Raw genomic sequence first — 14,590 nt, 5'->3', positions numbered from 1 at the left:
AAACAACAAAAATCCACAATACTGTACTTTAAAAATGGTAGAATTAGCTTAGTTCTCTCAAGTTGGTAAATGCGACACTCTTAGTTCAATGTACCTCCGATTGCGTAACGCAAGACAACAAAAGTGTTGCAAGAATGGTGATGCGTTGAAGATCCGGTGCAAAGAAACAAAGATCTGTGATGCGATACGCTTCTCTGATGTTGCGAGAAGTCTCGACTCGATGCGACAGCTGTAGCGGCGACACCCTAGTCCAGTGATGCGACAACAGCGGCTTTGGCGGCGGCACTCTCCTCCGATGATGTAAGACTCTTCCGCTCGATGCGACAGTTGCAGGGGCGACACCCGTGTTCAGTGATGCGACGACAGCGGCTGCGACGGCGGCACGCTTCTCTGTGGATGCGAGGTGCTTCTTGTGATGCGGTGCAATGCGACAGCTACAGCGGCAACACCCTTGTTCAGTGATTCGACGGCAGCAGCTGTGACACGCTTCTTAAGTGTTGCGAGACGCTTCTCGTGATGCGGTGCAATGCGACAGCTACAGTGGCAACACCCTTGTTCAATGATGTGACGGCAGCGGCTGTGACGGAGACACACTTCTTCTCCGTGAGTCACGCTTCTAGCTCCTTGCGACACACAGTCCCTCAGAAGGCCCAAATAGAGCTACAGGCACTTCCATAGAACTCTGGGGAGCTGGTGGTTGAAGTCTGTTGTCCCTGAGACTTCAGCAGGAGGCAAGATATTTCTCAAGCCCTTGGAGATCCTTCACAAGCTGAATAAAGTGCACACAAAAGTCCTTTCTCCTTTCTTTGGCAGTCAGGCAACCACTGCAGGCCAATCCCGCAAGCAGAAATTAAGTTTAGGGATAGTCTCTCCTCAGTTTCTTCTGGTTTCTCTCCTCAGCAAAGGTTTCTTCTTGTTTCCCAAAGTGATCTAAAGTTCCTGGGTTTGGGTCCCAATATTTATACTCAGTTAGTCTTTGTTCTCTGAAGGCAGAGAGGCCTTTGCCTGATCCAACCCAGTTCTGGGCAGTCCTGGAGCACTCTGTTGATATGACTCCTTCTTTCCTTTCACATAGCAAATTTGTGGAAGGTTTTGCAACCAAATTGGAGCCTCTAAGACTTTTATTGAGACAAAATACGGAATTTGAGTGGACAAAAGAACAACAGGAAGCATTTGAGGGCATAAAAAAAGATATTGTGAATGTACCACCTTTGAAACCATGTAGAATGAAGAAAGAATGTATTATTACAGTAGATACCATCATGTATGGTGTAGGAGGAGTACTTTCACAAAAGGAGGGAAAAGAAGAGTGGAATGTGGCCTTTACGTCACGCACTCTGAATGAATGTGAACAAAAGTATGCTGTGATTGAAAGAGAATTACTTGTGTGTGTATGGGAAGTTGAGCATTATAGGTTGTATGTATGGGGCAGTAAATTTACCCTTCGGCCTGATCACAAACCGTTAGTCAGCATTCTATCTACGGGTGGAGGTTGGAATTCTACTGCCAGAATTGCAAGCTTAACACCTAGGTTGCAAGCGTATAATTTCAGTATAGAGTATGTGCCTGGGAAGAAAACTGTTACCGCAGATTTTCTGTTGCGTTTACCATGTGATGGAAATAAGGTAAATATAATCCAAGAATGTGATTATGTTGTGACATTTGGTGATATTGTTTCCAATCAGTTTCAGGAAATTACTGACGACAAGTGGATTAATAGTGAGCAACTGGATGACAGGTGGTGGGATTTAAAAAAATGTGTCATTGATGGATGGCCTAGGAAAAACATGGTAAGACCAGATCTTATATCATTCATCAACGTAGCTGAATAACTAGAATTTTAAGAAAATTTCCTGTTTAAATCCGGGAAATGTGTTCCTCCCAGAGGTATGCAAGACATTATACTTAATGTAGCGCACAAGACACATCCTGGTATTTCATCTATGATGCGTTTGGTCAGGAGTATTAATTTTGGTGGCCAGGCATGGACAGGTTTATAGATTGTATAGTCAGGGAATGTCACAATTGTGTATCGAGTGAAAAAATGTTAAAATTACATATTCCACCGTTAAAAGTTGTCAAGTGGCCTGAAGTACCATGGCAGAAGGTAGCTTTTGATATATCTGGTCCTTTTAGTGATTTGCCTGAATCATCACGTTTTGCTTTGGTCATGATTGACTACCACTCTAAATGGCCAGAGATTAAGGGGCATATTACCAAGCAATAGCGCTAATTATCGCTATTGCTTGGTTAGAGATAAAATTTTACCGCTAAGCTGCGACGATTTTTATCGCAGATAAACCTTGGTATTACCATGGTTTATCGCAAATGCGATAAAAAACGGCCGCAATGCATGAATATCGCTGAAAAGTCAGCGATATTCATGCATTACCGAGCTAATGCTCTTAGCCATGTTATCCACCTCCCATTGGATAACATGGTGAAGAACTGCTCAGGGCAGGTGTTAGCTTTTGGAGATATTCGAGCTTAGCGCGAATATCTCCAAAAGTTGGTAATAGGAGATAGCGATGTTAGCGACTGCTTCCAGTCGCTAACATCTTGGCACGCCCACTTTGCATATCATTAGTGATAAATATCACTGACATGCAAAGCGGGGCCCAAGATGGTCGCTATCTCCTACTAGCTGTCGCTAACTGGTGTTAGCGACAGCTAGGTAATAGGGAGATAATTTTATCTCCGCTTTCTTGGCTTTTAAAGCCAAAAAAGCGGAGATAAACCCCCTTGATAATATGCCCCCAAGTTTGTTTCTAAAGCTACAACAAATGCAGTTATTGGGTTTTTTTAAGGAAATGTTTGCACATGTAAGGTGTCCCTCCATTTTAGGTACTGATAATGGGGTGCAATTAACATCTGTTGAAATGGAGGTGATTGGATGAATTATTTTAGAGAAAAATTATGGGTTTATCGCATTACACCCCATTTGACTACAGAGATTAGTCCGTTCAAGTTGCTCAAAGGAAGAGATCTTGCATCTCACGTGAGTCCATGGTGGTTTCGAAATAAATGTCAAACTAAGTTTATTAATAGGGAATGTGTGCATGATAATGCAAAAAGAGTTTAAATGAAACAAAGCTAAACTATGAGATGGTTCAATGATAGATGGAAAACCAGAATTCATAGTTTTCATGTTGGACACTGGGTCAGAATTCTTAGACCTGGTATAATGAATAAAAGCAGTAACAAATCTGGAAAACCCATTCAGATAAAAAAAGTTTTCAGCAATAGTGTGATTACTCAAGACGGTAAGGTTTGGCATGTAAGAAGACTAGCTAAATGTCCCAAGAGTTACAATGTTCAAAACAATGACACTGGAAATGCCGATATGTTCAATACAAAAACATGTCATGAGGTGAGCAATGAGACGGTTGCCTCAAGAGTCAAATTATATAATCGCATACGACAGGTACTAAAAAGATTTAATGATTTTATGTAACTGGCTGAACTTATATTTTGTATTTATTAAAAAAGAAAGATGTGTTACATTCTCTCCTTCCCTGTTTTCCTTCCTTTTCCTTCCCCTTGTTACATCTTTAGGTTCTTTGCCAGCCTTGGTATGCACTGTGTTTATTTTCTAGTGACATTCCAGATTCTGGATGTTTGGTTTAGATGGAATTACTGTTTGTGGCTCAGTTGCATCTGGAGCTGTTATTGTTGGAAGGATTTTGCTGTGCTGAACTGAAAATAAACCTACTACAAAATCTCTTTGGATTTTGGGTTAATTTCTACACAGCGACTCTCTGTGTTGTCAGCGGCAACAACTGGATAAAATGCATTGGGGACAACCTGCTCCTGATACACCAGGTGACACTTGACAGCTGTCACACTGGCTCCTGTGTCTCTCAGAGCCTCCACTCTATGGCCATTGATGGTCACCCACTGCCTGTATTTCTTAGTGTTATCAGGCAGCTGGGCCCTGTGGAACACTTCACAGTCTCCTAAAGAGACAAGGGACATCTCTGCGAGACCCCATCCACCTTGGGCACACATCTCCTCACCCATGGCTACACTAGCCATCTGCCGGGGGATGTACCAGGGGGTGCTGTCTTTCCAATCTGGCGGCACCTGTTATCATTCGCTACATTCCCCACATTTGTAACATCTCAGGGGTTCCCTCTGAACAGGTGGACCTGTAGGGACCCCGGTTGGTTTCATAGGGGGAGGCTGGAAACCTTTCCCTTGGCTCCCTTGGGGAATACTTTGGGGCCCTTTTTGGAACTCCCTCTGTTTACCCTTGTTCCCCCCCACTCTTCTGCTGGGGACCCTGCCCACCCTTGGCTGAGTCTCCCACATGACCCTTGTAGACCCTGGTACTGACCCTACGGTCCGCCTCTTCAGCAAGCTTTCTAGGATTAGTCAGCCTACTATCATTCAGGTGCTGGCGTAGCTCTGGAAAACTATTACTGGACAAGTGCTCTCTTGCAATCAAATCAAGTAGCCCCTGAAAATCATCTACTTTGCTACCCTTCACCCAACCATCCAACGTTCTGCAGAAAAAAGTGACATGTTTCACCCAGGTACTGTTCTCTATCTTCTTGCAACCTCTGACTTAGAGACTTCAGCCTGGTCTGAAGTGGAGTTTAGGACAAATGCAGAAATGTTAGGAATCTCAGCACATGTCCTTGCTGTGACTAGGTCACAGGTCAGAAAGTCTAACACTTAGCAGGCCCTGGATTCTGGAATAATGGACCCGGTGCCTTCCAAGAAAAGGAGCAATATGGTTAAGGCAGTGCCTTCCCCCATGACTCAGAGTGATGATCCGTCTCTTGAGGTAGATGATTGTGCTCCTGAAGAAGGATCTGTCCCAGAGGAGCTTGAGCCTGATCAGGTTGAGTTCTTGGGGGCAGGGGGCCCTTCCAGGGCAGATCTGAGTCAGGAGCAGCTGAGCTGCCCTTCTCTTGAACCCCTCAGACAGCAGGCTGCTGTTGAGGCTTAGGGGATTCTTAGTGGCACCCATAAGATTTATTGGGATGATGGAATCCTGTATTCAGAGGGTAGAGACCCCAAGCCTGGAGCAGCCAGGAGGTTGGTAATACCTTTGAAGTTCAGGGGATTCCTATTGACACTAGCCCATGATATTCCTTTAGCAGGACACCTGGGCCAGAACAAGACTTGGGACAGAATTGTCCCTCACTTTCACTGGCCCCACATGTCTGAATACACAAAAGAGTTTTGTCGCTACTGTGTCACCTGCCAAGCCAGTGGTAAGTCAGGTGGCACCACAAAAGCTCCCCTGATACCACTACCTGTGGTGGGGGTTCCCTTTGAGAGAGTGGGGATTGACATTGTTAGACCAATGGATCCTCAGACAGCATCTGGGCACAGGTTTATCCTAGTGGTAGTGGATCAAGCCACCAGGTACCCAGAAGCTTTACCCCTTAGGACCACTACAGCACCTGTTGTGGCAAGGGCCCTGTTGGGATTTCTCTAAGAAGGTAGTATTTGACATAGATGCAAGCTTTATGTCCTGTTAACTGACTGCAAAGTAGAAGGAGTGTGGAGTGAACTACAAATTCACCACACCCTATCACCCACAATGCAATGGTTTAGTTGAAAGATTCAACCAAACCTTAAAGGGTATGATCAAGGATCTCCCAGTAAAGCGCAGGCGGAGATGGGACATCCTATTACCCTGCCTTTTGTTTGCATACAGGGAGGTTCCTCAGAAGGGGGTTGGCTACAGCCCTTTCGAACTCCTGTTTGGGCATCCTGTAAGAGGCCCATTGTGTCTGGTGAAGGATGGATGTGCGTAACCTCTCAAACCCCATAAACAGGACACAGTGGACTATGTACTTGGTCTCCGCTCCAGGATGGCTGAGTACATAAAAAAGGCAACTAAAAACCTTGAGGCTAGCCAGGAATTACAGAAAGCCTGGCATGACCAAAAGGCTGCACTGACTGTTTACCAGCCAGGACAGAAAGTGTGGGTGTTGGAGCCTGTCGTCCCATCAGCACTCCAAGACAAGTGAAGTTGACCCCACACTATTGTTGAACAAAAGGGAAAGGTTACCTATCTGTTAGATCTTGGAACTCCCAGGAGCCCCCATAGGGTGTTTCTTGTCAACAGACTGAAACCATATGTTGATATGACAGACATGGGCTTGCTCATGGCTACTGATGAAGGACAGGAGGAAGAGAGTGACCCTCTCCCAGACCTGCTCTCTCAGAACCCTGATGATGGATCAGTGGATGGAGTAACCTTGACAGGCAGCCTCACCGATCAGCAGCACACTGATTGATTGCAGACAAGTTCTCAATCAGTTCAGACATATGTTTTCTCTGACTCCAAGTCAGACCACCTGGTGTACTCATGAAATGGACACTGGGGACAGCTGCCTGTTAAAAATAAGATTTACAGGCAACCTGATCATGTCAGCGACTGTATCAGGACAGAAGTTCAGAAAATGTTGAATTTGGGAGTGATTGAACCTTCAGATAGCCCTTAGGCTAGTCCAGTAGTCTTGGTACCAAAACCTCACACCCAGGGTAGTAAGAGAGGGATGAGATTTTGTGTTGACTACAGGGGTCTCAATGCAGTCACCAGGACTGATGCCCATCCAATTCCCAGAGACGATGTGATCGTAGATATGTTGGCCTCAGGCAAATTTCTGAGCACATTTGATCTAACAGCTGGCTGCTGATGCTAGCTGATGATGCAAAGCCAAAAACAGCATTCTCAACCCCTAGTGGACATTATAAATGTGTGGTACTGCCTTTTGGTCTGAAGAATTCAACTGCCACTTTTCAAAGGTTGGTGAATAAAGTCCTAACAGGCCTTGAAGACTATAGTCTTGCATATCTAGATGATATTGCTGTCTTTAGCTCCACCTCGGAGGATCACCTGGTCCACCTGAGAAATGTTTTGGAGGCCCTGCAAAAGGCAGGCCTATCAAGGCCACCAAGTGCCAGATAGGGCAGAGTCAGGTTGTGTACCTGGCCACCTTGTAGGTGGAGTCCAGGTTCAACCATTGCAGAGCAAAATCCAGACCATCATGGACTGGGTTGTTCCCACTACCCAGACTCAATTCAGAGCTTTCTTGGGCCTGACTGGATACTACAGAAGATTTGTCAAGGGGTATGGATCCATTGTGACACCCCTGAATGAATTAACTTATAAAAGAATGCCTAAGAAAGTACAGTGGACAGTCAGCTGTCAAAAGGCATTTGATAACATGAAGCAGGCCATGTGCACTGCACCAATTCTGCAAAGTCATAACTACTACAGAGATTTCATTGTCCAAACAGATGTATCTGAGTTGGGGGTAGGGGCTGTGCTGTCACAATTGAATGATGAAGCTCAGGACTAACCATTATCTTTTATTAGCAGAAGGCTGACTCCTAGAGAGAAATGTTGGTCAGCTATTGAGAGGGAAGCTTTTGCTGTGGTTTGGGCTCTGAAGAAGCTGAGGCCATACTTGTTTGGTACTCACTTCACTGTTCAGACTGACTATAAGCCCCTCTTATGGCTAAAACAGATGAAGGGTGAAAACCCCAAACTTTTGAGGTGGTCCATTTCCCTACAGGGGATGGACTACACAGTGGAACATAGATCTGGGAGTAACCATGCCAATGCAGATGGACTCTCCAGATATTTCCACTTAGTACATGAAGGCTTAACTGGTTACGGTTAGTTTAATGTGCCTGTGTTTGGGGAGGGTGGGGGGTTGTGTAGGATAGTAGGATCTGCTTACTATGGTTACCCTCACTTTTTGCTGGTGTTTCACTGTTTCTCGACATTAGTCTGGTGGGGCCCTGCTATTCAGGACCCCAGCCTAGCTGCTTCCTCTCTAAATTGATTGCATGTATTTTAGGTACACTCTAGATTGGTTACTGGTTTACCCTTGTGAGTCCCTAGTATATGGTACCTTAGGTACCAAGGCTATAGAACATTGGACTCTGTGCTCTAGAGTGCACTCTACATTAGAGTGGACATGAATATTTCTAATAGCCGCGCACCTACTACAGCTCCAAGACGCCCTACTGGGTCAACAGTAGCGCTATATTATGTAGATTTCATCCATTAAGTGAAACACATTGTGCACATTCGAAAAGTTTGTTAACATGTATCTGAGTTCTGTGACTCTCGAGTTTGAGACTAGCCCTCTTTTTACGTCCCAACATGTTTTTCAGACAGAGCCTCACATGAACCATGGAGGACAGAGGGAGCACATCTGGGGACGTCCTGCTCTACGCTTTGCAGAACCTCTACGAAGCTGACTTCAAGACCTTTAAAAATAAATTATCAGAAATCAACTTCAAAGGAGAGCGAAACATTCCACAAGGAATCCTGGAGAAAGCAGACCAGATTGACACCAAGAACCTTCTTGTACAGTACTACGGCTCGGACTCAGCCATTGATGTGACCATCGAAGCCTTCTCCAGGGTCAGCCTGATGGAGCCGGCAGCCAGACTCAGAGAGGAGCGACAGCGAGGTAAGAGGGTGAGATCCTTTAAGATCACACTCCAAGGTCCACCTTGTTGGCCACATTTAAAACATTTTCATAGGTTTTCTTACTTAGAGGATAATAAAAAAGATTTTTCTAAGCCAGCACTGTTGCAGAATTCAACATTGGACTTCCTCCAAGTATATTTAGTCTGATTTCCGCTCTAAGCACCTCAGAGAGTCTTCCTTGGAGCCTGCATTTTGTTGTTTTTTGAGTGCTTTTGTGGTGTAGGTGCCCCGTCCATAACTACCTCTGATGGTGCATAATCGAACTTCTTATAGTATCGCGACAAGAGTGGGGCAACCTCATGCAATCCTATGTGAAGAGCTGTAACAGGCCTCGACACACCTTTTCCAACATCCATGAAGTGGTATCGACCACCCGGCACTATCAGAGGTCACATTGCACACGCTCCTTACTGACCAACATTCTGGGTATTAGTTCTATGTTGGAAAGATGGTCTCAATCGTCTCGTTGACTCTCTAGAGTGTCTTGGACGAGCTTTAAAGACCTGTCTTGTAGGAGGCGATGTCAAGTCCTAGGCAAAGATTTACAATGCAGACCAGTAAACCCATGTAGAACCTTTTTGGGAATTTTCAAACGAACGCACACTGGTATTTGCATTGGTTTGTAAGGAAAAGTATTGCTAACCATGGCGAAGAGCTGCTTTGTGTTGCTGAGAGGCAAGGGGCCGTTCCATTGGTGGTACATGGCCATTTCCATGCAACCACCCCACCCACGCTTTTTGATGCAAAACATTATCTACTACCATTAAAAGACAGGATTTTGCCCTTCAAAAATAAGGCTGCTGGAAACCAGGCATTCTCCTTTCTTTCTTTCCAGGCTTTGCATGTTTGCAGCCCTGTAAAGCACACACACAAAGTAAGAGAAGTCTTAAAACTTGTCTAGTCATAGTTTTTTGTACTTGACTGGGAGCCTTCCAGTACGAAACCTATGCAAGACTCATGCACACACCCTGGCACTATGGCGGAAAGGTGTGTGCGTGGTGCTCGGCAGCAGATTTCTGCACCTGCACTAGGGGGATGGGAGGAGAGAGCCATATCTCTGTAGGTATGGCACTGTTGTGTTTTCTCCCTGGCACGCAATACATTTGAGAGAGCACAAGTCTGAAAAATGTATAAGTGCACCATATTTACAAGCACGTAGTTAGTTTAAATATGTTTTGCACACGAGTGTTTTATATATAGGAGTGAAATATACAGAGTGTTCTATATTCAGTAGTGAAATGTATCGAGTGTTTAAGTAGAGTAACAATAATCATAACCGTGTGAGATTAATGTAGAAATGTTGGAAGGAATATGAAAACCTCACGTTCTCATGTTAAAGGAATCATGTCAGAATTAAATGTAACTCTGAAATCCAGTTAAATGTGTAGGCCTCAGGGCAATTCACAGCAAATCTAAACGTGCTGCTAAATTAATGTGAGATGGGGTTAACATGGTTCTTTAAAATGTATTATCGAATTTAGTGTTAAAATATATGTTTTATAGATGTGTTGCTTTTAGAAACGTATGCTAGTTAAGAATGCTTGCTGTTTAAATCAAGTTAATGTTTTAAGAGTGCAGGGACCCGCTTCATGTAAATCAAGTAGGCCTGAACTGATAATGTCATCTCCTTTGATGTGCCATGTGCTCGTTAGGGAAGAAGTCGAGAGGTGTCCAGCATAGAGCTTTGTATGTGCTTTACGACCTATAGATATGGAGGAGTCTGGAATTTGAGGCCCACTGCAGGACGATCTGTATGCAGGTGCGAGGGTCCTAATCAGCTCGTATGAAAGGGGCTTTGTTCAGTGGCGCTTGGCGCAGGCCTGTAGGAGTCTCCAGGAATTTCAGGGGGTATCGGCGCACTGGAGAAGAAGCCTGGGAACCAAGGTCAACTTTAACGAGGGTCTTGAAGAGTACCATCATGGAGTTTACCGCGCAAAGATGTACCACGTGAGGGGCGTCTCAAGGGGCGTTCCTATCGGAAATGTGATTTGGTATTAGGGAGAGAGACCCGGGAGGAGAGCAGAGCAGATGATTTTGGGAGCCTAAGGAAGCGGATGGGTAGGCAGATAGATTGATCAGGAGAGACCCATTATCGAGAGAAGAGACAAAGAGAAGTGTGTGATCTTCTTAGGAAGTCACCACGGCTGACACCTAGAGGGGTAAAGATCTTGTTAAGTAGGGATGTCATTTAGTGCAGTGTAGGGACAGCCTAACTTGAACTTTTCTTTTCTGTAATGACTCTGAGGTTGCAACTTGTATCCATTTTGGCAACGCTCATGTTATTTGAAATTGTACTCATTATTCTGTTTTTCAGACTCAGACTATTTAAAAAGTTCATGTTCATAGTTATACCAATTTATCTTCTGAATCTCATTTTGAGAAGTTTGTATCTTCAGTTATCTTTGACTTTATATTAAATCTTTGAAACTTAATCCTGGTCAGTGGTCATTTAAAGTGGTGTAAGTTCTTAATTGATTGACCTATTGTTAGATTGCCTTTTACTTAATGACAGGTACCAACGATCCAGTCGACTTGGTTTGGGAGCTGGTAAGGTAACTAGTAACCAGAAATCCCGCGTTAGCAGTTGGTAGCAGAGTGAGGATGGTTATCTTCTTGAGGAAGGTAATCTAGATAGGTTAGTTTACCCCAAGGCCCCTAGACATCGAGAGAAGAGCAGCGGAAGAATCGTGAGCCGAAGGTGCAGACGGTGCGAGAGAAGCAGCAGTGTCGGAGGAGAGTGAGTATAACAAGGGTCATGCGTGAACAGATTGCGGTGTTTTGTGTTGTCTTTGTATTGTAATGTCTTGCGGAGTTGAATGCCTGTAGTGTGATTGAGAGAGGGTTGTGAGCGCGCGCAACCTGGTAAACTGGTTACCTGGTAAACGGGTGAACTGGTGAAATCTTAAGTTCAGGCCAGAGCTTAAGTGGTTTTGGGTGTATCGAACATCCAGGGTAGTTGTCGACCATAGTACGGAGGTCACGAGGTACCATTGACCGCCGTGGACCGAGATAGGGGGAGTGTTAGAGCGAGTGTATGAGTAACGGACGCTGGTCGAAAGTTACTGTGTGTGAGAAACCTATCAGAGAAGGCGATTGTCTGGAAGTAATCGGAAAGACATTTCGTCAAGTTAAGGTGACAACTACAGAACAGACTGTGGGCGTACAGTCAGGAAAGGTGATCGCTTGAACGGAAGTAATCATTTTTCAGAGTATGAATGGGACGCGTGCATGACCGAGGAGACGAGCTGAGAAAGGAGGGGAACTGCTGCGAAGGGGGACGGGTGACGTTGGCTAGAGCCGCGCTGTGATTGAGCGGTCGGTGTGACGTTAGCTAGTGCTGCGCTCTGGTTGGGCGGCTAGTGTGACGTCGGAGAAAAGCCGCGCACGGATAGGCCAGTTAGTGAGAACCGCGCTGAGATTGGTGGATTGTCATCAGGAAGTAAACAAACGCGGAGAAAAGAGAAATCATGAAGTGTTTTAAGTGTTTGAAAGGGATTTTTAAAAGAAAAAGAAGTGAATATTATTATGGGGAAGAGGCTCCGCCGGAGGGTACACCAGCCCATTATATGGGAACGAATGTGGGGCTGCATACAATATTATGGATTGGGGCTTGGAATAAGCTTACGGAAGGAAATGAGGAGATGCAGTTCCCGAAGTACGGGACGTTTAAGTTAGAGGTGTTACATCGGCTAAAAGCAACTATGTCCTCATTGAAACCCTCACCTAGACCTACACAGTTTGAGGCCCTTAATGCATGGATTAGGGCAGCGCACGACCGAAACTTGAACAGGCGTCAACAAAGACTGACGCGATCGGTAAGAGCAGTGCGAGATTCTAAATGGGATGAGGAGGCAAAGCGTTGGAGGGTACAGGCTATTGAGGTGGAAAAAATGTATCCGATGAGGGAGGTGGCAGGAGGGGGAGGAAATCTCATGGAAGAGGACGAAGAAAGTGAATCGGAAGACAACCTGATAAACAGGTTGCTGTTAGATAGACCACCTCCGAGAGTTGAGGAGATTGAAGATAGGGGACTCGCAAGGGAAGGTGAGACTGTAATAGAGGGGTATACACCACTCCCTGTATCGGAATGGACACCTACCAAAGGCGAGGAAACACCACAAAACCACACAGTACAGAGTGTAGTGGGAAGGTTCGTGGTACAGAAAGTGCCAACTACCGAAAGGGTTGAGTCTTTTGGATTGCCAGATGCTCTTCAAGTGCCTGTTACCATAGGACCCATAGTTTCGATCTATAACCCTGAGAGAGATAGAGAGGGAGAACAGAGGCAATTGGATAGAGAAAAGATTGAGATGGAAAGGAGGAATAATGTGACAAATGCATGGAAACAATTGCCAGGATTGGTAACGTGGAATACCCCATTAGACACAACTGTAGGTCCCGATCCAGGACAGGGAGGTCCGAGAGGACCAATGGATCTAAGGGGACCGCGGCCAAGGCCCTATTCAGAATTAAGAGCAGATTTGAGAGAGTGGGACGGGTCCGTAGTAACTCCGAGTAACAGGTCAAGAACAGGACCAGAATGGGAAAGCAGAGGTAACGGGACTGCATCTCATTGTGGGGCCAGCGAAAGCAGTCAGGGGCGGGAAGGCCAAAGTCAAGAGAATAGAGGGGATACACGTCCTACAGATCAGGGAGAACAGCAGGAGCAAAATAGTAGGAGTGTAGAGTGTGAGGAAATGTCCCGTCTCTGGGAGAAAGGAGGAGATGAGATGGTACGGGCTTTTCAGAATAGGTTTAGGTGCCTTCATCATACACTCGGGGAAGACGTTCAACATTGGAGGAAAGAGAACAGTGATAGGTCCCGCCATACTTCGAGTAATCAAGAATCACGGGGAAATAGTGAGGAAAGGGGGAGCAATGGGATGCCTTACTATGTACCCAGAGAAAACAGGCAGAATGGGGAAGGCGGGAAGGTGAGAAACAAGGAAGTATTTCACCATCCACCCCGAGAGGATGGAAAGGCATGGGACCTAGAGAGATGGGAACAGGGGAGAACTCCCTTTAACTCACCAGTGCCTAGGCGCAGGGCTAGGAGCTGGGATGGGAAAGACGTGGAAGGTACATCTGGATCAGAGATGCTGAAAGCTGCGATAAAGGTTAAAAGGCTTGATGTCTCCAGTCTAAAATCCGATCTAGACGAGATTATAGAAGGGACGGTGCCTTTAGAAAGGATCGATTTGTACGAACAAGATGAGCTGCTGTTCATAGCGAAGGATACTACTAGGAGAGCTAGAGCATTCCATGAGAAATTGACTAATTTGGCAGACAGGTATGCTGTAGATTTATCTAGGACGAGGGCATTACAGAGTAACCACCGACTACAATACTCAGACCAAGACCTAGATGAGAAGAGGACTACGGGATTGAAAACTCACATAAGAGAGTTGATATCTGGAATAAGAGTGTGGAGGGAACTGGACAAATGGGAAGAAAGGTGGTCGAAAAAGGGCACGGTTAGACGAAGTACAAATGTGATGACCCCAGAGGGAAGGGCAATGCATATGGAGGCATTCCCTTTGCGAGAAATATCCAACGGAAATTATGTACATGTGCCCTGGAGTAGAGGAGACTTAGCTGCATTTACCAACTCATTTCCGAAGTTAAGGGACAATCCAGTTGAGTGGTATAAGCAGGTAGAATGGTTTGTCAAGATTTCGAAAGTATTGTGGATTGATTTGAACACGTTGTTTGACATCGTGGTCCCATCTGATTTGTGGACCCCGTGCAAGACTAGCGTTGAATGGCCAAATACTGAACCAGTGAGGGATGTTCGAACTAATGGACCATCCGAGATTGTCATGCGAAAGTATGAAAGGGTAATAGCTTGGCTGAAAGATAAGGTACCACCACAGGATATAGATTGGGTGAAGATAGATCGAACAAGGCAGGAACCAAAAGAGACCGTTCATGAGTTTTATGAGAGGTTGTTGAAAACATTTAAACAATATAGTGGACTCGATGTAATGGATCCCAAAGATATAGGACAATTCGTGTCCAAGTTTGTTTTGGGGTTGAGACCTGATATTTGTTTGATGATTCAGCAACATTTAATCTGTTGGCAAAACAAACCACTCGATGAGATCCTACGTTATGCAAGAT

General features: G+C 45.3%; 1 protein-coding gene across 1 annotated transcript in view; it reads left to right on the top strand.

The window, feature by feature from the left end:
- The first annotated feature begins 8,167 nt into the window (after positions 1-8,167).
- The window catches only part of LOC144805763 (NACHT, LRR and PYD domains-containing protein 3-like), a 526,287-nt gene continuing 519,864 nt past the window's right edge, over positions 8,168-14,590 (top strand). Inside the window, exon 1 of the mRNA XM_078672252.1 lies at positions 8,168-8,450. Within this exon, the coding sequence (XP_078528378.1) occupies positions 8,168-8,450 (283 nt within the window). The remainder of the gene's footprint in view (positions 8,451-14,590) is intronic.

The sequence above is a fragment of the Lissotriton helveticus genome (genome assembly GCF_964261635.1).
Source record: "Lissotriton helveticus chromosome 1_1 unlocalized genomic scaffold, aLisHel1.1 SUPER_1_unloc_23, whole genome shotgun sequence".
NCBI lineage: Eukaryota > Metazoa > Chordata > Amphibia > Caudata > Salamandridae > Lissotriton > Lissotriton helveticus.
The sequence above is the reverse complement of the archived record's forward strand: the minus strand, read 5'-3'. Positions and strand labels throughout refer to the sequence as shown.